At 34.4% G+C, this 24343-nt stretch overlaps 2 protein-coding genes across 3 annotated transcripts in view; one reads left to right on the top strand and one right to left on the bottom strand.

The window, feature by feature from the left end:
• LOC127834042 (glutathione synthetase-like) overlaps positions 1–314 on the bottom strand; it is a 37624-nt gene extending 37310 nt beyond the window's left edge. Inside the window, exon 1 of one of the 2 annotated variants that reach the window (XM_052359605.1) lies at positions 208–314. The gene's annotated coding sequence lies outside the window, so the exon portion shown is untranslated. The remainder of the gene's footprint in view (positions 1–207) is intronic. The other variant, XM_052359603.1, reaches the window with a different exon arrangement.
• A 39-nt stretch (positions 315–353) lies between these two features.
• Positions 354–21355, top strand: LOC127834041 (ubiquitin-conjugating enzyme E2 C-like). The gene is made up of 5 exons (XM_052359602.1): positions 354–539; positions 8959–8986; positions 10257–10343; positions 13340–13544; positions 20700–21355. Exons 1-5 carry the CDS (start codon positions 439–441, stop codon positions 20813–20815), a joined length of 537 nt encoding a protein of 178 aa, XP_052215562.1. The 5' UTR covers positions 354–438; the 3' UTR covers positions 20816–21355.
• Positions 21356–24343: the final 2988 nt, after the last annotated feature.

Here is a 24343-nt window from a genome sequence, read left to right as displayed (position 1 = left end):
CTGATGCAATATTACAAAATCAAACTGCAACTGACGAATGCATGCAAGCCGGGATTTATTGATTTTTTATTGGGTAAAAACTTAAGATTATGCAATGTGTCAAATATTCGGAGCCGCAAAAAAACAACCCGGAAGCTACATTAAACTGTTAACATAGGTTTGCAATCATTAGATATCTTGCATAAGTTGTTTTTAGCATCAAATTACCTGAAAGTTATGCAGTGCTGGACCATTCGTAAACACTAACGTCAAATTAAATGTTATCTGTATTCAAGTGCACATTAACCTTCTTTGGGTGACTGATTTTTACAAACCAAAAAAATATTGGTCGGTTAAGAACAAATGTAAAACTTCATTTCATTGGTGCTTTCGTTTTTGCGGTAAAGATTTTTTTTTTAAATTGGACAGTCGTAGTTTTTTCTTCTCAAGTCCACCAACATGTCTGAGCAGAACATTGACCCTAGTGCTAGCAATCAAAGACCAAAAGAATCGACAACTTTGTCCACTAATCCTAAAGAAAGACACTCCGTCAGCAAACGGTATAAGACGAATCTTCACAGCTTTGTCACATATTTTCGAGGTCACTTTTCCTGTATATCGGATACTATGATCACTTAAACAGGCTTTTTCCGCTCCATTTTGGGAAAACGCCACACTGGAATTTTGGGAATTTCGCGTCGCGAAAACCCCCATTTTGGGAAAAAAATTAATCGCAAAATTGGCTCAATTGGGAAAAATTATCGCATGTAAATTATTTAAAACAGTGTTTCTTATATTTCAAAGAAGCCGTTAACTGGTAAATAACGACTATTTTGATAACTTATTATTACAATTTTACAAAATATTATGAACATGTGTGATTAGTGCAGGTTTTTTAATCTGAATTTGGGGAAAAGGCTTGGCCTTTTTGAGGTGAAAAAAATCGCGGGAAGCGCCGGATTTTGAGGAAAATAAGAAAAGTCTTAAATAATCATTAACATATTTTACATTTCTTAAAACAAATTCAAGGCAACAGATAATTTAATTATGCAATACTTTCTATTTTCTACACCAGATCAGGTCAACTTATATATTTAAAGGGTAAAAAAAAAAAAAAAAATTTTTTTTTTTTTTTGGAATTGGGAATTTTTTTTTTCAATTGGGAAAAAAACAACCAGATTTGCATTGGGAATGGGGCCGAATTTCGGACCCGTGGCATAGGGCGGAAAAAGCCTGTTAAAGCAGTATAGAATTCGCCGTCGTCAATGTCTTATTCTCTATGATAGTAAAAGTAATAAAAATGCAACTTATTTCTGTGAAATCTTGTTTGTTTAAAACATACAGAAGTGCTTTCCACAGGATTTTTGTCAGGCGCCTCGCGGTCCATGGAAACACCGAATTCCACTTTTCACCGAATTACAACCGAATTCCACTTTTCACCGAATTACAACCAAATTACACTTTTCACCGAATTACAACCGAATTCCACATTAAAATAATCGTTGGTATCGATTAGATACGGGTTCTTCACATGACGCCGGGCTGTTACCGAATTCCACTAATTACAGACCGACTGGCCGAGTTTCTATCAATTGTTTTGCGTTTTTTACAGTTTGCAGATTTTTCGACCACCTTAATAATTTTCACGCGTCTTTAATCCGCTATTCACAAGTTTTTGACACTACGTCTAATTGAATATAATAGATAATTGGCTATAAAAGAGTTCCGATTTGTTTGATGATGGTCCTTTTGAATAAATGAAAGTGTGATGTATTTTAATTGTTTTTACTCATATGCTGATTTTGACTAATTAGAATAAATTGTTATTTTGAGTGTTTATTGAATACAATATCTAATTGGCCAATAAAGAATTTCGATTTGTTTGATGATTGTCCTTTGTATGTAATAAAGGTCGGATTTTTTTCAATCGCCTTTATTCATTTATTGCTCATCTTCAATGATTACCGATATAAAATGTCCGATTCCCCAAAATATGATCGTAAAGCATGGCGCAATACCCGTGTTCTGTATGTGAGGAAGAGTGCCAAAACGGTACTATCCTCTGTACGGGATGTAAAAAATTGACTCATGCCGGTTGTACTTATCTTACAGACAATGACTTAATATCATGGTCAAACAAAAGTTTAAATTTCATTTGTGTCAAATGTGCATTCAAAAATGGATTGGAGTAAGATGCCACAGCAGCTCTGGGGTGGCAGACGTTTCTACCACAAGACATTTCCTCCCCAGACGTTTCACCCCCAAAATGGGGGTGAAACGTCTGCATAATATGTAAATGTTTATTAGCAGTAGTTATTTGTAATAAAGTGAAAATAAAGTATTAGTATATTAATTGAATGCATTTATGTGTAAAAAAATGATGTTAGTTGAGTCCTGACTAATTAAAATATTAATTAATGATTTTATATGGTTGTTTAGGGAAGCCTCTAACAAATTTAACAATTAAATAGATCTAATTATACTTGATTTTTTAAGTGCCTTAAATTGTTCTTGCATTAATTAAGCTCATTGAAAAATTGAGTAAAATCAAAGCTTTGATGTTCTTTGATGGTCATTTTAAATGGAATAGTATGTTACAAATTAAAATAATTATAACTATTGTATAAATCAATTGAGTAAAAGCACACCTTTGATGTTCATTGTAAGTGGAATAGCATGTTACAAATTAAACAATTATAACTATTGTATTAATCAATTGAGTAAACAAACACCTTTTATGTTCTTTGATGATCATTTTAAGTGGAATGGTATGTTACAAAGTAAAGAATTACTATTATTGAATTAATGAATTCATTTTGCTACAAACAAATACAATTATACTTATATATACTAAAAACATTTTACACTGATCCATTCTGTTATTAGAATTTACTGCAATAATATTATTCATATGTAGCATAGTGATTGACATTACATAATGAAGATAAGCCATAAGTTATGATTTTTAAGAATTAATTATAGCTATAACATATTTGGAAAAACGAAATTTCTCAAGATGAACAAATTTTCCGTGTTCCATAATTTAATAAATTGTAAAAATTGCTGTACTAACATTAATGAATCATTTAATGACAAATACTTATATACGGAGTATACGGTCCAGATTTGCGGACCATACAGAACATGTCTGACTTTAATAAGTATTTCATGTTCATTCAAGATTATGATACAATATAAGATATACAAATGATGAGGCCATAAACGGCATTATTTCTTGTTTTTCATTGTTAACTAACACGTCAATTATCAATTAGTGAAATAATTAACATGAAACAAGATGGGCGTCCTCGAGATGCAAACATATACCGATATTGTCTACATCAATAACGATTGTCACACTCAGTAATTGGTAATTACAAACGTGTTAATCATTTATGGTATACTCTCAACACATGAAATAGATAATGCGTTTCACAACAATCAGTAAGTGTCATAAAAAGGGCGTATTCCAGATGCAAATATGCGAGTCAATAATGCGAGTGTTATTATACCCGTATTGACATTTTAAAATACGTTTGACTGCTAATTTTGAATAAAATGTATGAAATAGATATAAACAAGTGTTTAATAAAAAGATACATTGATAAAAAATGCGTTGTTTGCAGATTTTTTAAGATAGAAACACGGGTGTATTTTTGTAAAATATTTAAGTGATGAAAGAAATTTTAATAAACGTTGTCACCGAGCAGCATATATTAATTCAATTTTATAAAAATAGATTTTAATCATAAAAGTGCATGTTTGCGTGATGCATGCTGATTATAGGAATAATAAATGTCACAATTCAATTGAGTAAAAAATCTGAGAATAATGAATAATTTGACATTTTCACTTTAAACGACTGTTATCATAACGTCGGTAGACCCGAATAAATACACTTCATTTTTATCAGGCAAATAACAATTAGTATACTAAATCAGGGGAAGTCTACACTGTGTATTAGCAACCTGCTGTGTTGATCCGTATCTTATCAGCTCAATACACAGGCCCCGTGGCTACTGTTCTGGAAAATTATATACTGCTAAAATAACTGATTTCTCTTATTGCTAACGACTCTTTTAGATTTGAAAGGTCTCATAACCTCAACTGATACACAAACAACCATAGTCGCACCAAAGACTAATGGTAAAAAACCTAATCAGCTCATGCGAAAGGTCAATGCTAAGACTACGACCATCAAAAGAAAAAAGAAGGAGTGAGCTTGCTTTTGCTTGACAAGTACGCCGCGAATCTCTTGTGTGTCGCGTGTTAACACGTGGTGATAACATTTTACAATGTTTTCTTATTTATTTTAGAATTTGCAATGTATAATTGCAAAAAATTATATGTATAATATCAGAAAATTATACAATGGATTTACGCTTACAAATAGTTCATGCTATTTTAATCTTGAAATACATGTTAATGTTCACTTGTTACATACATTGTCAAACTATTTAAACCTTTTACATCTTACATGTTATGTTATCCTTCGGAAGTTCTCAACAATTTAACAGCAGTTTCCATAGTATTACATTTACCCGATAAGTTCACGAATGTGTAATTCGGTAATCTATATTCACTTTTTAAAGTAATTCCGACATGTTTAGCAATTGCAAAAAATGTGATAACGTATAACTCTATTACATTTAAGTTCATTAAATATTTTTGTGTACGTGTTCATTTACATTTCCCTCTTTTATTTCATATAATTTGTATGCTTTTGTTGATGATGATGCTTAATTCATTTATAATAAAGTATTTAACATTATTAATATCCATTTGCTTTTTACTATTATTGCTTTTTCCGTAAATCCATTTATAACTTTCAACTACCTGAATTACACCTTCAAATCGCACGCCCAACTGAATGTGTAATTCGTTTCTCGGGTAAATATGGGAGTGGACTGGAATTCGGTGAAAGTGTAATTCGGTCCTCAATTACATATAAAATGTGTAATTCGGTAATTGCTTAGCAATTCTTTATCATCTTTAGGCTCTTATCAAATTAAAATCGACATGTTGAGCATTTTAATCATTGTGATAAAAGAATACATTAAATATTTTAAGTGGAATTTGGTTTTAAGATATGCGCACATTTCACCTTTTCCAACTGTCGTCTTAGAAGATTATAAGCTGAAACATAACACAATTAACAAAACTATGACGCAACCCTAAAATATGTAGTTTACTATTAAGTTTAATAAAAACCATGTCAGTTAATTTTGGTTAAAGTGTAATTCGGTAATGATTTTCGGTACTCAGTTGTAATTCGGTGAAAAGTGGAATTCGGTTGTAATTCGGTGAAAAGTGGAATTCGGTTGTAATTCGGTGAAAAGTGGAATTCGGTGTTTCCATGCACCCGGCGCCTCGGGGTTGGTTTGGGAGGGGTGTCCCCTCCCGACGTTGATTTTTTTTAATTTAACGTGTCAATTGACGTTCTGTGGTGCGTTATAACTCAAATAAAAACAGCCTCAACAGGGGACAAAAATTCCAGTCGTCCGCTCGTATTGACGAGTGAAATCTTGAAAGGACGAGTGAATTTCCCTAAAGCTCTCGTCCTATAGGACGAGTGAAAAAAAAACTGATGTTAAAATATGTATTTTCTGACCAGTAAGACTCTTTTTCATTAAATAAAATCATTTCTTAAAGCACATCTATTCCGAAAGTAGAACGCGAATGAACCGGAAATCGTAATTGTAAATTTCATACAGCAGGTGCGCGTTGTTATGCGAGACTGTGTCCCGAGTAAATATTGGGTTTTTGGCGTAAACTTTGCGCGTCCATGTTGACAGGGAACCATCTGACTTCATTCACTGTAAGTATTGATTTTTTAAAAGAATTATTTTACTGCGAAGTACGGTTTTAAACCAGTCTGAATTTCATCTGAAAAATGTCTGACATACGAGCGTTCTTTAAAGGGGGCAGGAGCGATGTTCAACCATCCGTAATGGAAAGCACGCAAGCATTAGAAAAAGGAAAAAACAAATTTGTCTTCATTTATTTATTTTGTGTTCCTCATAAATAAAGTAAGTTAACATTTCTTCTGTGATCAGCTGGCATGAATAACTAAGTAAGCAGCATTTTAGCAGTGATATAGGAAACATTGTTAGTCATATCAGTCCTTTGCAATCTTTCTTTCACACATATTTAAAGGACAAGTGCATGTGTTTGCAGGACGAGTGAAAATTTTAATGCACTTGTCCTGCAGGACGAGTGCAATTTATAAATATTTTTGTCCCCTGCTCAAAAGACATCATTTGGTGCGCTATGACTCTTCAAGAAAATCCCTCAGTCATTTAAAATATATAATATATTGTTTAATTGTTTTAAAACTTCCGCATAGATAGTAAAATCCCGACTCAATCGAGTCCCCAATACATCCGTTTCAACCCGACTCTATTACTGTATAATTACTACTTTTCAAGTTTTTTTTTACTACCCGATAATCCCGTTTATTCCGATTTTATAAATCACTTTCTGGTAAATACTGACGATAAAAGCTCTCGAGAAATTCTTTAACACAAACCTTGTCGTTTTTCTATTGTATCAAATAAATTTTAAGTGACTATTTATATTTTACCCTTTATTTATATTTTACCCTTTCCCGCATAGATACGCATAATCCCGTCTCGATCAATTCCTTAATATATCCGTATCAACCATACCTTCTATCTATTACTGCATATTTACTACTTTTCCAGTCGCTACTCATTACCCGATAATCCCATATATTCCAGTTTTAAAGCAAATTCTGGTAAATATTTAAGTGCTCAAGAATTAAAAAATAAAAAATCGCCATATTTTCTTAAGTATCAAATAAATTTTGGCAAGTGTTAATATTTAAAGATGTGATGAAATATCGTCCAATCAAGGCGGTTTTTTTCTCCACAGAACATGCGTAAATCGCCTGACATGATGTTCATGTTTTTATACAGCACAAAATACATCCACACTTTCCATGCGACGTTCTACATGTCTGCATATTTTTCGCGCGCTTTTTATTGAGACAAAGGATAATACACTGTTTATTTGACGCTACAATTTGTTAATGTCGCGTTAGCATTAAAATTCGGAAGCGTGTTTTGGATTACAAATTGATAATGCTCATTAAAAAATCGAACGAAACATTTACAGTTGTGCGTAATTTATTCAACGATTATTTGTTAAAGGTCATTACGTGTCTAATAAATGTAAGAAAAACGAGGTTAATCAGTTCTATAAATGGACATGATAAAATAAACATGTACTGGAATTAAATTGTTAGCGCATAATTGTTACTGGGAGTTATTTGCACAACTTACACGCTACAAGTAAGTAATTGCTTAGCACTTGCAATTAATTTCTGGTATTAATTATGTGTCATGAGTAACACTTGTTTACAGTAAAAAGGATTGATGATGATGCCCGAAACCGTCTTTAATGCACTGTTGTAGTTACCGGTTTTATATTACGTGAATGGTACAACTTTTTGCTAATCAAGCTGCGATAAACTCTTACTTCGTGCCCGACGTCAATCAAAAATAATTGTCGATAGTTAACCCCGCCCTCATAAGCATTCGCGTAACCGATTGGACGATGAACATCACAGTTTGACGACTGGAAAGTTACCTGAGAGTTTCCTGTGATACATCCTTGCCAGCATAAATGACTGTGTAATGTGGCTAGAATAATCGATATACGCGTCATGCTATCTCCTATCAGTGGATTATCTATGACCCCATGTGGTGTTTATGGCGATTACATGCGAAAGTAGGTACCAAGTGCTCTTTAAAACAGGGAATATTGATACACTGATAAAGAAACCTTGATTTTCTTGACATTCTCCATTTTCTTTTACTGTAAAAATACACTGATCGGAAAATTTCAAGTGCCCCGGGGACTCTGATTTTGAAATTCAAGCGCCCCGGCCAGGGACCGTTAAATGGCCTGTGGAAAACCTTGTACAAAATCAATCATAAATCGTTCAGTGTTTGCCTATGCAAGTCGTGTCAGGATCACAGGCAGCAGTATCATAAATTTGATACTTAATTGTTTTAGTGTAACTGTGTCAATGTTTTATACAGCGTTTACAGCGCTTACGCGACCCAAATGGTCAGACATTGTGAAGAGTTTACTATCAGATTTAATAGTGCAGGTGGTGACAGCTTCTGAAATATTAGGCTCAAAACACCGCACCAATTTTGCGTCTGAAAAAACACAGTGATTTCCTCGTGCATTAATTGATGGAGGGGTGTGGCAATGTGAGTGTGTTCTGAAACTGAAAGGCATAGTTGACGTTGGTTGAAACAAAATGACTTATCATTATTCATCATTTGTTAATAGACAGTTAATAGTAAAAAACTTAAAACTATTGACACTTAAAATTTATAATCACTTTGGATTAAGAATTGCTGACAGTTATCAATTGCCAAAATAAAGCGCTCATCTGATCCAAAAATATTTGTAAGTTGTGATCAGATCACATTATAAAAAACTAATTAACAGTTTTTGTAGAGAAAAAATAATTGTAACAAATTCATTTTAATACAAAAAGCTTGTTGTGAAAACTATTTGACATGAAATCTTATCTGATGCCCTGTTTATATTTAGGCCCCTTTCCCCAAGAGAAAGGCCCCTTCCTCTAAGAAAATTTCTTTAAAATGATGCAATTTTCCCCTAATTTAAAGCTTACTTTTGGAGAAAAAAAGTCTCCTTTTTCAGTTTTATGGAGATTTTTTTTCCCAAAATGAAAGGCCATGCCCTTTCCCCAAATCAAGAAAAATGCCCTGTATCAATGTGTCCCCCCCCCCCCACCCCTCTAAATTAATCTCAGGTTAAAATATGTACATACAAGTGCTGTGTTGAAAATATGTTCAAATGTTTATATATGGAGCATATTTCTTTGTGCAAGTGTATTATGACTTTAGTTTAAAACCAATTTCATAATACTTTCCAATAATTTTAGATGCAATGGAAATGATTCTTTTATGATTCCAGGTTACAGCAAGAACTAAGGACATTATTGGTAAGTGAACATGAAGATTTAACAAATGAAAATACTTAGAGCATACATGGTATATTATAAAAAATGTACAATCTTCAAACCTGAATCAGTATACACTTGAGCAAACACCTGGAATGTACTGAAATTATTGTAATCAGTGCTCCAGCTAGGTCCAAATGGAAGGGCAGCCGTCCTGCCATTGTGAAGTCCTGCCCTTCTGTTCCTAGACCTTGCCCTGCTCTTCTAATCTGTCCCTTCATACTTGGCTACAAGTTTCATAGCAGACTGACTTTAATAAATAGCACCTGACTGATGCAACTGATCCAGTTACAGTCTGACTAAATGGAGACGAGCAATTTCCCTTCTGCCCCTGTTGTTTCCAGATGTCTCTAACATGGCCTTTCCTGAGACCATATATATCCGCCAAATCTGTTCATATGTCCTCCAATTAGTGTGAGTTTTTCTTATGAATTCATCCTGAATGCTTTTATTATTCAATTCTTGTCATTGTTATGGAATCTAATGGTTGTATATACATTTTTCTAAGCTCCATTTTGCTGAATAAATGTTCCTGTAAACCGCCATCTTTGTTTACATAAAGAACATAATATGTGGATACGAATTCATCAAAATTATTTTAAAGAAATGTCATGCATGTTTACTCATAACTTATGGTTTACAGATCTTATAACAGTTTTAATTTAAAAATTGCAACAAATATATGTTTTTGAAATTGTCTTGCACAGGAAATGCAGATTACTTTCTCAATCCTGCCAAAAGAAACAAAATGGCTGTCAAACTGTTTGATTCCAGAAAGGAAAACATGTAAATGACGCCTACATTGTAATAAAGAACACAACAATGTAAAAGCAGTGTTTGACACTTTATTTAATACAACTCTGTGTGAGATGTCCTTTGGACTCCCTACTTTTGAAATTGAGTCCAAGCAGTCCTCAGGCAGTCCAAAAAATTTGAAACCTTTTTATATACCTTATTATTTCGGGTTTAAACACAATATTAGTCCTACCACATACATTTCTGAATTGTACTAGTCCAAGTTAAATTGCATTAGCACATGGTTGTTAGGATAAGGATTACCATGACTACTGTAAAAGTCCAGTAGATTAAATAACATCATAAATAACATTTTAAAAAGCAAGAACCTATATTTTTTAACTTCTGTGTGTGTGTTAACTTTGGAATTCTGTGTAAAAATATCCTCATTAAGTCCTCGACACATGTATCAGACTTCCTTTCAAATCAAGGTGATTGACCGGTTGAATGTTTACAGATGTCGGGCGATCCTGGAGTCACCGCATTCCCAGATGGTGACAATCTCTTTAAGTGGATTGCAACTCTCTCCGGACCTAAAGGAACTGTAAGAAATGCAATGCTATAATCAGATATGTCATGAGTAATAATAACAGATCATTTTCTGAGGATTGGGCAGTATGTTAAGTAGACATTGCTTATACACACAAATTTTACTTTTGCCACATACAATCAAAACTCAATGGTTCGAACTCACTGGGACGAAACAAAAGTTAAAGCCAACCAGAATTTGAGACAACCGATTGTTAATATACTTATGTTTACTAACAGGAATCTGCAATAGATTGACATCTCCAGTTGAAGAATATTTCATACTGCTTTGACTCCGTACTTGAAATCTTTTTTCTGCTATTGAATTGACAACTTTCATTAATCAATATTTTAAAACAGAATATTGATACTTTCATTAATCAATATTTCAAACATAATATTAATACTTTCATTAATCAATATTTTCAAACACAAACAATCAAACCAATATCATGTTATATAATATAATTGCGTTTTTTACGTAGCACATTTACGGCTTCATGTAAGAAATAGCAAAATGAAACATGAATAAGCACTATATACACATAACTGCAACATTAAACAGCACTACATTAATTTATTTATTTGCTTTTTTTTAAATTGACATAATGTCAATATGTTAATAAGTTGTTGTATAGATACAAAGTTTTCTATTCCATTAAGTTGACATTGTAAATGTTATGATGCAGCCGTTCCAGCCATAATAATACTGCATTGTCAAAAATGCCAGATTTTATACAGTATGTCATCTTTTACTCAAATCAATGAAAAAATGAGTTGATGGCATGTTTAAAATTATGGCTTGGCTTTAATCATGCGCTCCTTATTGATTAACAACTTTATGCAACCCAAAGCGCATTTGAGCCAAACGAACAAAAGAATGTGCGAAAATTGTGACGGGGACTGTAAAAACAGTTAGAGTCCTCTGATTATTTGACCCTCGCGAATTCCAGCCAACCAACAGAAATTTATATGAATATATAGCAATAAAAAATCAGTGCTTCGGAGATGATTGGAGCCAAGCGGAAATTCGAGCCAAGCGAGTTTGAGCCATCTGGTTTCGACTGTATTGGAATTTGTCGTAGTTTTGTGGGTTTTTTATTCCCCCTATATAGAAGGCGGCATATACAAGTCTCACTATCATTTTGTGAATACTATGAGGAAACTGCATATGGCATGCATAATCCGTCTTCCCACTTAAAAGGTCAAGGTCACACTTGCAGTTCAAAGGTCAAATTTAATAAAACAGCTTTTTGGTTGCTAAATTGAGAGAATATGGTACATATTAAGTGGTTATTGTGCTCCCCCTTTACACTTGTCCTTGTGTCTGTAGCTTTTTCAGTCTGTGGGCCATTAGTATACGCAATATGTCTAGAATCACTTTGAATTACAAGCATGTTATTCTGTCTGAAAGTATCTTGAAGGGGAATAAGACGCCTACATTGTATTGATTTTACAGTAAACATGTTAAAGGCTCATAAAAGGTGACGATCTGTAATTATAACCGATTATTTAATATTTTTTGCATATTTTATTTATAAAGGTTATCAAAAAACAATATATATATGCTATTGGACATTACCATAAACACATGAGCGATACAACTTGTTTTGAGCTCAAAATACAGTGTCCTAAAAGTCAATTGTGTTTACAAAAAATCCGTTTATTAGTCCCCTACCAGTTTCACCGGAGGGGACTTATGGTTTTCGCTCCGTCAGTCAGTCAGTCTGTCACACTTTTCTGGATCCTGCGATAACTTTTAAAGTTCTTAATATTTTTTCATGAAACTTGAAACATGGATAGATGGCGATATGGACATTATGCACGTCGTTTCATTTCGTTCCTACGTCAAGAATTCTGGTTGCTATGGCAACAAATAGACTAGAAATACTGCTAAAAATGGTGTTTTTCTGGATCCTGAGATAACTTTTAAAGTTCTTATTATTTTTTCATGAAACTTGAAACATGGATTGATGGCAATATGGACATTATGCACGTCATTTCATTTTGTTCCTACGTTAAATATTCTGGTTGCTATGGCAACAAATATATTTAAAAAATTCTGAAAATGGTGGAATTTCTGACAATGGTGGAGCCGGTAGGGGACTTATATTGCTTGGCAATAGTCTTGTTTACATCGCTGTTTACTCGTGATAGAGCAAAGCTCCAGTGACTCAGGTCACCAAAAATATATCGTTGATTTTCAACGTTTTCCCGTATCACTAAAAAAGAAGGTCTCTTCTAAATGGTTAAAATGTGTGTAGTGATCTAATAAGTTACTTTGTGCTGGTAAAAAGTTTTTTTAAATAGAATTAACATTGAATTTTTTTTCGGCTATTTTAGCCTGCGTCACAGCTTTGAGGCTACACATCAAGTTAGTTGCAAAGTTGTAAACATTTCTGCCAATTATGAAACTGGTATATCTACCATAATTCTTGACAACGTTGCACCTGAGCTGTGTTATTATCATTTTTTTATGCAAGAGTAACTGAAATCCGGTAAAAATTAGACCCGTTTATATGCATACTAATTGGATTAGTCACCTATTATGAACCTTTAAAGGTCAGAGTCATTGAGGCTGGTAATATGAAACTATATAGGTACCACTTTCAGCTTAAGGACCTTCAATACCTATGCAACAATGCCTTAACCCAGCCTTCAATAATAAGCAAACACTTAATGAACATTGGCTGGTACTGCCATATAAAATGCGATCAACCATAAAAATGCATCCTCTTCTACAGGATGTTTTAAAAAACCTGTTCCAGTCAGTTTATTAATATACTGATTTTCATTTTTATTAAAAGACTAACCAGGGATGACATTTTTGGCCTAGACTGGATTTTTGTGCATGAGACGTCCTTTGAAGAAAAATTTGTAATAAGCAAAAAAGTGTTTTACCTCATAAGTCTGTGTACAGGCTAATCTGGGACAACAAAATATGCAAATGCATTAAGCCCCAATTTCACAGAGCACAGCTCATTTCTCCCATTTCATGACTGCCACATTCAGGTGTACGAGAGCTTGAGCTACAAGCTTTCCATGGAGTTCCCTAGCGGCTACCCATACCAGGCCCCCACTGTGAAGTTTGACACGCCATGCTACCACCCCAACGTGGACCAGCATGGCAACATCTGTCTGGACATCCTCAAGGAGAAGTGGTCTGCTCTGTACGACGTCAGGACCATACTGCTGTCTCTGCAGAGTCTGCTCGGAGGTAACTTCTCACTGGTGATCAGTGCTCCCTCTGGCTCAAAATTTTCTGTAGCCAAATTTACCTTTGTATACGCCCGTTTTTAAAAACGGGACGTATTATAGTTTCACCCGGGGCGGGCGGCGTCCACAGCAGTGTCCCCTTTCTAATTCAAATAGTTTAAATCCGATCTTCACCAATTTTTGTCAGAAGTTGTATCTAGACAATATCTAGGCCAAGATCGAATATGGGTCATACCGGGTCAAAAACTAGGTCACAGGGTCACTTAGTGCATTTCAATGATTTAGCATGGTGTCCGCTCTCTAATTGAAGTAGTTTTCATCTGATCTTCACCAAACTTGGTCAGAAGTTGTATCTAGACAATATCTAGGTCAAGTTTGAATATGGGTCATGCCGGGTCAAAAACTAGGTCATGGGTCACTTAGTGCATTTCAAGGATTTAGCCAGGTGTCCCCTCTTTAATTGAAGTACTTTTCATCCAATCTTCACCAAACTTGGTCAGAAGTTGTATCTAGACAATATCTAGGTCAAGTTCGAATATGGGTCATGCCAGGTCAAAAACTAGGTCACGGGGTCACTTAGTGCATGGCAAGGATTAAGCATGGTGTCTGCTCTCTAATTGAAGTAGTTTTCATCCGATCTTCACCAAACATGGTCAGAAGTTGTTTCTAGACAATGTCTAGGTCAAGTTCGAATATGGGTCATGCTGGGTCAAAAACTAGGTCACGGGGTCACTTAGTGCATTTTAAGGATTTAGCATGGTGTCCGCTCTCTAATTGAAATAGTTTTTATCCGATCTTCACCAAATTTGTTCAGAAGTTGTGTCTAAATAATATCTAGGTCAAGTTAAATTATGGGTCATGCCGGGTCATGAAATAAGGTCAGTTTGTGCATTTCAAGCATTAAGCATGGTGTCCGCTCTCTAAGTGAATTCATTTTCATCCGATCTTCACCAAATTTGATCACAAGTTGTGTCAAGATGATAAGTAGGTCAAGTTCAAATATGGGTCATGGTAAAGTTATCAAGTTGTCCAAAACCTTCAAATGGGCGTATTTTGTGACAGTTTGGCACTCTTGTTTATGTCTTAATTCTTATTATACCCCACAAACGAAGTTTAGAGGGGTATATAGGAGTGAGCTTGTCTGTCGGTCGGTCCGTATTAAGTGTCCGCTCTCTATTTCAAGTAGTTTTCATCCGATCTTCAATTAACTTGGTCAGAAGTTGTATCTACATGATGTCTAAGCCAAGTTCGAACATGGGCCTTGTCGGGTCAAAAACTAGGTCACGGGGTCACTTAGTGCGTTTTAAACATTCAGCATGTTGTCAGCTCTATTTCAAGTAGTTTTCATCCAATCCTCACCAAACTTGGTCACAAGTTTAATCTAAATGATCTCTAGGACAAGTTTGAACATGGGCCATTCCGGGCCTAAAACTAGGTCACGGGGTCACTTAGTGCGTTTTTTAACATTCAGCATGGTGTCTGCTCTCTAATTAAAGTAGTTTACATCCGATCTTAACCAAACTTGGTCAGAAGTTTTATGGAGATGATCTTAAGGCCAAGTTAGAACATGGTCCTTTCTGGGTCAAAAACTAGGTCAAGGGGTTACTTAGTTCGTTTTAAAAATTGAGAATGGTGTTCGCTGTTTTTTGTGAAGACGACTTGCAAAATATTATGTGTCAATGCTGCATGTGGGGGTATTTGTCGCGTCTTTGACAAAGCTCTTGTTATTTTGGATATTGTATAACTAATAATGTAGAAAAATCTTGAAGCCACATGGAAAAGGGGTATATAGTTTTCGCGCTGTCCGTCTGTAAGTCTGTCTGTCACACTTTTCGTGTCCGCTCTCTAATTCAAATAGTTTTCATCCGATCTTTACAAAACTTGGTCAGAAGTTGTATCTAAACAATATCTAGATCAAGTTTGAATATGGGTCATGCCGGGTCAAAACTAGGTCACGGGGTCGAAAAAACAAATAAAAGGGAAGAAATAAGATTTAAATGGACATGATTATCTGACCTGGCAAATTATATATTTTTGTTAAATAAATCAAAGCGGCGCAGTAGGCGGCATTGTGTTTCTGACAAGCACATCATGGTAAAAGGTCAAGGTCATCCTTCAAGGTCTAAGGTCAAAAATACAAATCCAAGGGAAGTAATAAGCTTTAAAGGGAGATAATTATTCAATATTGAACATAGCAACTTGATATTTGGCATGCATGTGTATCTCATGGAGCTGCACATTTTGAGTGGTGAATCTACAGTCACAGTAGTGGTTTTTAATTATTTGCTACTAAAAATAGAGATTTGTTAGACAATTATTTTCAAGGGAAGTAATTTATATAATTATAAATCTCAGATTATATCTTTGCTTACCAAGAATTTAAGTTTTTTTCACAGTTACTGTACAGATTTTTTATTTTGATTATTTATAACTCAAATGATTGATTTGTCAAAGTTTTGTTTTTAATGATATAATTATCATTTCTTTTCTGTACTAATTTGTGAATAGTACTGTTCATTACATACCTGTGGACTTATGTCCATAGATACATGATGAACTCTGGCTATGATCTCTTTGATAAACAACAGGCCGTGGAGATGTCAGTGATGTCTGAAGTGGTCCCCCCCCCCCCCCCCAAAATGTTTATTGAAATTTTATTTCAAAGGGGCGCAGTAGGGAGCATTGTGTTTCTGACTAACACATTTCTTGTTTTGTTGCTAATTTTGTAAACCCTGCTGGTCCCTTTTAACCTGCTCACCTGCTAGTTATTGTTCTTGAGATTTTATGTGTATTTTGAAGTTCATGAGGTCCCTCTGTGCCTGAGACTGCATCATGTATGGATACGGAGCGTGTATTAGCACTCCTATTCAATTCTAAATCTCAGGAGTTGGGTGAAAATGTTGCTTAATGAGTTATACCTGTGAGGAAATTTCATGTAAAATTGCCTTGTTTTTTACATTTCTGTCACACCGAACAGTCTGCAAGTCTAGTGTTATTAATAAATACATTAAAAGACATTAACAAAATAAAAGTGTGAACAAGTTATTTAAGTGAATTAAATAAAGGATTCATTCCTGGTCTTTGTCAATACCATGACTTGATTATAAATGATCCATCATTCAACAATTAGAAACCTCTGTTTGCACAAATGATTTTGTCTATTTTATATGGAAACTATGTTATACTGAATTTAAATTCTTAGGTGATCAATATCAGAGTGGGTAATCACGTGACAAACAAGGTGTTGATGTCCATGCAGAGACAGGTATTTTTTATTCCGTTTTATGCCCTTTATTACTTGTATTTATTGTTTTAGTGCTGCTCACTTTCCAGTCATTTCTGCAAGAAAATTATTATACCCCCATTACCATTGGTAATGGGGGCTTTATAGGAGTCACTTTGTCGGTCGGTCTGTTGGTCTGTCCCGAAATTTCATCCGATCTTCACCAAACTTGGTCACAAGTTGTATCTTGATGATGTATAGGTCAAGTTTGAATATGGGTCATTCCGGGTCAAAAACTAGGTAACGGGTTCACTTAGTGTGTTTTAAACCGAAAGTTTGTCCGAACCATGTCATTTATCATTAGATTTTAAAATAACTTGGTACATTTGTTTACCATCATGGGATGGTGTGTCGTGTGAAAAACGTACGTCAATATCTCCAAGGTCAAAGTCACACTTGGAGTTCAAAGGTCAAATGCTTGGCCATAACTTTATCATTTATTGTGAGCTTTTAAAATCATTTGGCAAATTTGTTCACCATCATTGGACAGTGTGTCGCGCAAAAGAATTACGTCAATATTTGTTCACCATCATTTGACGGTGTGTCGTGCGAAAGAATTACATTGATATCTCCAAGGTCAATGTCACACTTTAACTTCAAAGGTCAAAAATGGCCATAAATGAGCTTGTCCGGGCCATAACTATGTTGTTCATTGTGAGATATTAGAATCATTTGGTACATTTGTTCACCATCATTGGCTGGTGTGTCGCGCGAAAGAACTACGTTGATATCTCCAAGGTCAAGGTCACACTTTGAGTTCAAAGGTCAAAAATGGCCATAAATGAGCTTGTCCGGACCATAACTATGTCATTCGTTGTGAGATTTTAAAATCATTTGGTACATTTGTTCACCATCATTGGACAGTGTGTTGCGCGAAAGAATAACGTCGTTATCACCAAGGTCAAAGTCACACTGAGAGTTCAAAGGTCACAAATGGCCATAAATGATCTTGTCCGAGCCATTACTATGTCATTCATTGTGAGATTTTAAAATTACTTTGTACATTTGTGCACAATCATTGGATAATGTGTCATGTGAAAGAATTACGTCGAAATCTCCAAGGTCAAGGTCACACTTGGAGTTCAAAAGTGAAAATGGCCATTAATGAGCTTCTCCGGGCCATAACTATGTCATTCATTGTGAGATTTTAAAATGACTCTGTATATTATTTTTGTTCACAGTCATTGGAAGGCGTGTCATGCGAAAGAATCCAAGAGTTCAAAGGTCAAAATGGCCATAAATAATAATGGCATAATAATTCTTTAAAATGGCCATAAATTAGATTCTCTTATTTTGTGAAGACAGCATGCAAAATAGTCTGTGTCAATGCGGCTACTTGGAGGTATACGTCACGTCTGTGACAAAGCTCTAGTTAGCGTTTATTTTGTATTAATATTTGCTCTTAAGCTGTAATTTTGTGACCCTCTAAGAAATTTCGAATAAAGTTGAAATAAAGAGCGAATGATAATACCATATAAACGCAAATCATTTTGTTGCTGATATGGTTGGAAAGTGAACAGCTTTTTAACAATTAATAAAAGTAATAAAGGATATAAAAAGGCAAACAATAGCAGTCTCGGCATGGATGTCTCCATCTTGTGTGTCATGTGATTACCCCCTCTGAATATGAAATGAGCAATCTGATTTATTTAAGTTTTATTATTCCCCGCCATAGGCGGAGGGATATTGTTTTTGCGTTGTCCATCCGTCCGTCTTTCCATCTGGCCGGCCGGCACTTTTGTGTCCGGAGCCATATCTTTGAAGTGCTTTGGCGGATTTCATTGAAACTAATGAGTATGAGTATATATATGGATAAGAGGATGATGCACGCCAAATCAGGCCTTTTCCGCCCTATGCCACGGGTCCAAAATTCGGCCCCATTCCCAATGCAAATCTGGTTGTTTTTTTCCCAATAGAAAAAAAAATCCCAATTAAAAAAAAAAATTTTTTTTTTTTTTTTTTTTTTTTTTCAACCTTTAAATATATAAGGTAACCTGATCCAGTGTAGAAAATAGCAACATATTGCATAATTAAATTATCTGTTGCCTTGATTTTTGTTTTAAAACAGTAACATATGTTAAATTGATTATTTAAGACTTTCTTATTTTCCCCAAAATCCTGCATTTCGCACGATTTTTTTCACCTCAGAAAAGGCCAGGCCCTTTCCCCAAAATCAGATAAAAAAACCTGCACTTATCACACATGTTCGTAATATTTTGTAAAATGTTAATAATATGTCAAAATAGTCGTTATTTACCAGTTAACGGCTTCTTTGAATTATAAGAAACACTATTTACATGCGATTATTTTTTCCCAATTGAGCCACTTTTGCGATTTTTGTTCCCAAAATGGGTTTTTTCACGACGCGAAATTCCCAAAATTCCAGTATGGCGTTTTCCCAAAAATGGAGTGGAAAAGGTCTGCAAATGGCATTGTGAACCATCTGTTAATAACTGAGATATGGCCCTTTGTATCTTGAAAAAACTGCTTTTTTGTGTCCTGAGCCATATCTTGGAAGTGCTTTGGTGGATTTCATTGGACTTAGTATGAGTATATATATGGATAAGAGGATGATGCACGCCAAATTGCATTGTACACCATTGGATAATAACGGAGTTATGGCCCTTTGTATCTTGAAAAAATGATTTTTTCTGTGTGTCCAGTCGAGCCATATCTTGGAAGTACTTTGACGGATTTCATTGAAACTTGGTATGAGTATATATATGGATAAGAGGATGATGCACGTTGGCGTTGTCCATCCGTCTAAAAAAAAATTGTGTCCAGAAGTATATTGGCGGGGGATATCAATTCAATGAATTTGCTTGTTGCTTTTGTTTTTGTTTACAAATAATGTACTAAATGTTATTCATATTTGTAAGCAGTTTATGATAGATGGATATAAATGCGATGTTTCATAAGTTTACTTAACGTCTTAAATTTTTATCTGCAGCACGGTTATGGCATATTCATTTTTGCAAACTTGGGTGCCCTTGCAAGTGAAGCTGGAACTAAAAATTTATGAGTTGAAACTAAAATATTTTTGTTGAAATGTTTTCTTTCAGCAAAGAAAAATGACTTTTTGCTGGAGATTTGTAAATTTTTCTTGTTTTCTGAAGGAAAAGAACGATGCTTATGTGTTTATATTTTCCTTATTCCACTTGTAAACCTCATTTACTATCATAAATGCATATATAATACATTTATGTATTAATATATAGCAGAATGAATTGCTTATGTATTGCTTTATCAATTGATAGATGTTCATAAGAGTGAAATTTGTCATTAAATAGTTATGAAATAACTTGGGAAAAGGCAAAAAGGTTTGCTAAGGTAGTTAAAATGTCTGAAAATCCTTAATTGTTTGGTAAATTTTTCTTAAATATTGAGCTTGGATGCTAAATACCATGAAAATGAAATAATCGAAGCGAGAACAGAAAATCAAAATATATAACAGTTTTAAAAATTTAATAAAATGTACTGTACAAGCATGTTTCTTTTTTTTTAATGTCCTAAATGCTATACATGTTTTGGCTATAGCATTCACCAGTAGTGTTAGTATAAACGTAAACCTTAAAAGTGATGTCAACATCATTCAGTAACAAAGTGGGGGGGGGGGGGGGGCAGCTTCTGGAATCATCATGGATGTCTGTCTGTCTGTCTGTATATGTTCTCCTACACCTTTCAACATAAAACAATTTAGATTGCTTGCATTATTCTGTATGAAAAGAAGTTGCATTAAACATTTCAAAGATCATACCTCTTTTCAAAGACTGAGTTGGAACTTACATTTCTCTTCTCAATTAATTTTATCTTCTCAATTTATTATTTCAATTTTGGGTTGTTAATTAATACATGTTCATATGTTTGTTTTAGAACCCAACAATGACAGTCCGTTAAACGTACAGGCAGCAGAACTCTGGAGTAATCAAGCGGAGTACAAGAAGGTGCTACTTGAAAAATACCATAAAAATGAGACCGAGAAAAAATAGTGCTCAAATACAGAATTGTGATATAGACTTTAGACACTTACCGGTTATTTTCATTTTATGGTCGTTTTTTTTTTTGTCAAAACATTTTTGTTTGGAGCTATATGATTAAAGCTTTTATTGCTAAATAGCCACATATCAAAGTGAGCAAGAGTTGTTAATAACCCAATAAACAAAGGTAACTGGATGATTGTTTCTATTGTAACAAAATGAGCATGATCTGACATATATTTAAAAATCTAATATAAACTAAATTTACCCAATTTTTCGCACAGGATCTGAGATATATTTGTGTTGTTTGTTGCCTGTTTTATAATAAAATTGGTATACATGTATGTAAAAATATCACAGCGACTTTTGTTTGGAATGGCACTGATAACCTCAGTAATAAACATTTGAGTTTTGGCAATACCATTAAATGTTTTCGTGAGAAAGAACATTTGATACCCTTTCTGATTTGTGATACTTATAATGTTTCTATTATGAAGTCATGTGCATGACTTCATTATAATACAGTTGTAAATAAACATTTTAGTACATGAACATTCTGATTATAGTTTAATTTTGTTAAATTAGCATTATACATGCATGAATGTATGTGATGTACTCTGGTGAAAATGATTTTTTTAAGGTTGTTTAATGCATGTGCGTAAAGTTTCGTCCCAGATGAGCATGTGCAGTCCGCACAGTCTAATCAGGGACGACACTTTCTGTCTAAACTGGATTTTTGCTAAGAAGAGACTCTTGAAACAAAAAATATCATAAAAGCTGAAAGTGTGCCTGATTAGCCTGTGGGCCTTTTTCACAGAGCACGGCCAAAATGCATTTTTATGCCCCCGGATCAAAAGATTGGGGGTATATTGTTTTTGGCCTGTCTGTCTGTCATTGTATGTGTCTGTGTGTCTGTCACTAAACTTTAACCTTGGTCATAACTTTTACAATTTTGAAGGAAGCAACTTGATGATAAGATGGAGTGTCTGTACAATGACCAGATTCTTAGGTAAAACATCAAATTTAGGAAGTTGTAATTGACACTGTCCGGAGAATAACTGTGTACAGCTTGGATTGATTTTCATATAACTTGCCACAAGTGATCAGCATCATTTGACAGAGCGTCGCTCTCAACAACCAGGTCACAAGGTCAAGGTCATAATTCAAGGTTAAAGTTTAATTTTAGACTATTTGAACTTGACACTTTGTAGTGAGCATGAATGTTCAGCATGGAATGATTTTCAAATTAAATGATCAACATGATGGAACAGAATATTGTGTGCAAAAACCAAGTCCCAAGAAACAATGTTACGATTAAAGTTAACAATTATGCCATTTGTACGTAATACTTTATCCAAAGCATGACTATGTCCATTAAAGATGGATTTTCAATTTGCTAAGAAACAGATCTATTGGTTCAAGGTCAAAGGTCAATTTTAAGGATTTCAATCACTTAAAAAAAGTGATCTCTGCATGATGAGACATAGTGTCACAAATAAAATTCAATGTAAAAGATAAGTAATTGACACTGGTTTGGAGCATAACCTTGTCTGTTATGAATGGATTTTTAGCTCGACTATTATATATGAAATATATATAGTGGAGCTATCCTACTCGCGTCGGCCTTCCGTTCTGTGCCGTGCCGTTAGCGTGCAAATGTTAAAGTTTTTGTACTACCCCAACTATTTTCATTGTCCCTTGACATATTGCTTTCATATTTTGCATACTTGTTAACCAAAATGACCCCAACCTATAAACAAGAGCAGACAACTGTATCAAGCATTTTGTCATAATTAGAGCCCCTTTTCCACTTAGAATATGCAGCAAATGTTAAAGTTTGCGTACTACCCCATTTATTTTTATTGTCCCTTGACATATTGCTTTCATATTTTGCATACTTGTTTACCAACATGACCCCAACCTATAAACAAGAGCAAACAACTCTATCAAGCATTTTGTCATAATTATTGCCCCTTTTATACTTAGAATAGGCATATTATTGATAAATCTATGTTAAAGTTTGCGTACTACCCCAAATATTTCCTATATCCTTTGACATATTGCTTTTATATGTTGCATACTTGTTTACCAACATGCCCCAACCTATAAACAAGAGCAGACCACTGTATCAAGCATTTTGACATATTTATGGCCCCTTTTACACTTAGATAATTGAACATTTTGTTTAAAATTGCCATAACTTCTTTATTTATGATCACATTTTATTATTACTAACAACACTTACCTGAATACCACAATGGATTCCACCCAAACAATACCCCACGCCCCTACCCAATCTCCACGCAGAGTTGTCGTTCCTTGCTCTCACATACAACTCTGCGAAAGGCTCAGCCCTCCATTTTGTCTATAAAATAGATAAAACCGAACAAACGCATTCAACGTATATTTGATTGGATATTTAAGATCACATGCATTAAATTAAGGAATATGACTTTTAAATGTACGATAAATCGTGCAAAAACTTGCGAGTTTTAATGCAACTCTTTGGAACTAATTTATTGCCCATTTACGCAGATGGAATCATTCCACGCACTTCACAAATGTAAACAATTGAACATATTTTTTTTGAGTGACGTTAGGAATTGCTTCAACGTGTGTATGTATGTTGGTTTCTTAACATAAAAAAAAACATATCAATTTTATAATAATGAATTAAGACTGATATAAGATATCATGGTATGAGATGGTTTTCTTTAATGCAGTGAATGCAATGTAACCGTCGTGCAAGAGATTGTTTAGTATTCTGTAACCTCAATGATGAATGCTTGGAATGATCATGACATAAATGAGACGCTTTCATAACAATAGTCCGTTCTGAGCCCAACACAAAGGTGAATGTAATGTAACCATCGTGCAAGAGATTGGCCCCTACCCAGAATCCCTCCCCCCCTCCCCCCCCCCCCCAAAAAAAAAGTTTTGTTTTTTTTAAACATCAGATTGTAATAAATTACCCCATCCCACATTATACCCCCCTCTCAGCCCCCCCCCCCCCCCCAAAAAAAAAATAATTTTTTTTTCCTTTTTTTATTTTTGAAAGATCGTCTAATAAATGTCCACACCCCACATTATACCCCCCTGTCAAACCCCCCCCCCCCCCCCAAAAAAATAATTTTTTTTTTTCCTTTTTTTATTTTTAAAAGATCATCTTATCTTATAATTTATTGAATATGAACAAGTACTTGAATAGTCGAGCGCGCTGTCCTCTGACAGCTCTTGTTAAATAACTTGACAAAAGCAATCATATTAAATTCATGATGTTACTTATGTTACTAGCATTAAGGTAAACACCACATGTTAAGATCAAATGTGAACATATAAGTCATCAGCAAGTTAAGGATTTTAAAATATATTTGCAGAAGTTACACACATACTGAGTGGAACACACTTTAACCAACTGCCTAGACCAAAGGTCAAGGTCATATTTAGGGTCAAAGCCTTTAAGGTAAAAGATTAATCAATTGAGACTTTGCCCAATCTTAACTTGATTTCTTTTACTAAACCATTATCTTTGTTACAATG

Source organism: Dreissena polymorpha, chromosome 6, assembly GCF_020536995.1.
Source record: "Dreissena polymorpha isolate Duluth1 chromosome 6, UMN_Dpol_1.0, whole genome shotgun sequence".
Classification (NCBI taxonomy): Eukaryota; Metazoa; Mollusca; class Bivalvia; order Myida; family Dreissenidae; genus Dreissena; species Dreissena polymorpha.
Note: the sequence above shows the minus strand (reverse complement) of the source record. Positions and strands in the feature narration are given on the sequence as shown.

Coding starts and splice junctions, on each gene's coding strand:
- LOC127834041 (XM_052359602.1), top strand. CDS start 439: ATGTCTGAGCAGAACATTGACCCTAGTGCTAGCAATCAAAGACCAAAA. Junction 540..8,958: donor AGACACTCCGTCAGCAAACG/GTATAAGACGAA, acceptor TTATGATTCCAG/GTTACAGCAAGAACTAAGGA. Junction 8,987..10,256: donor AAGAACTAAGGACATTATTG/GTAAGTGAACAT, acceptor GAATGTTTACAG/ATGTCGGGCGATCCTGGAGT.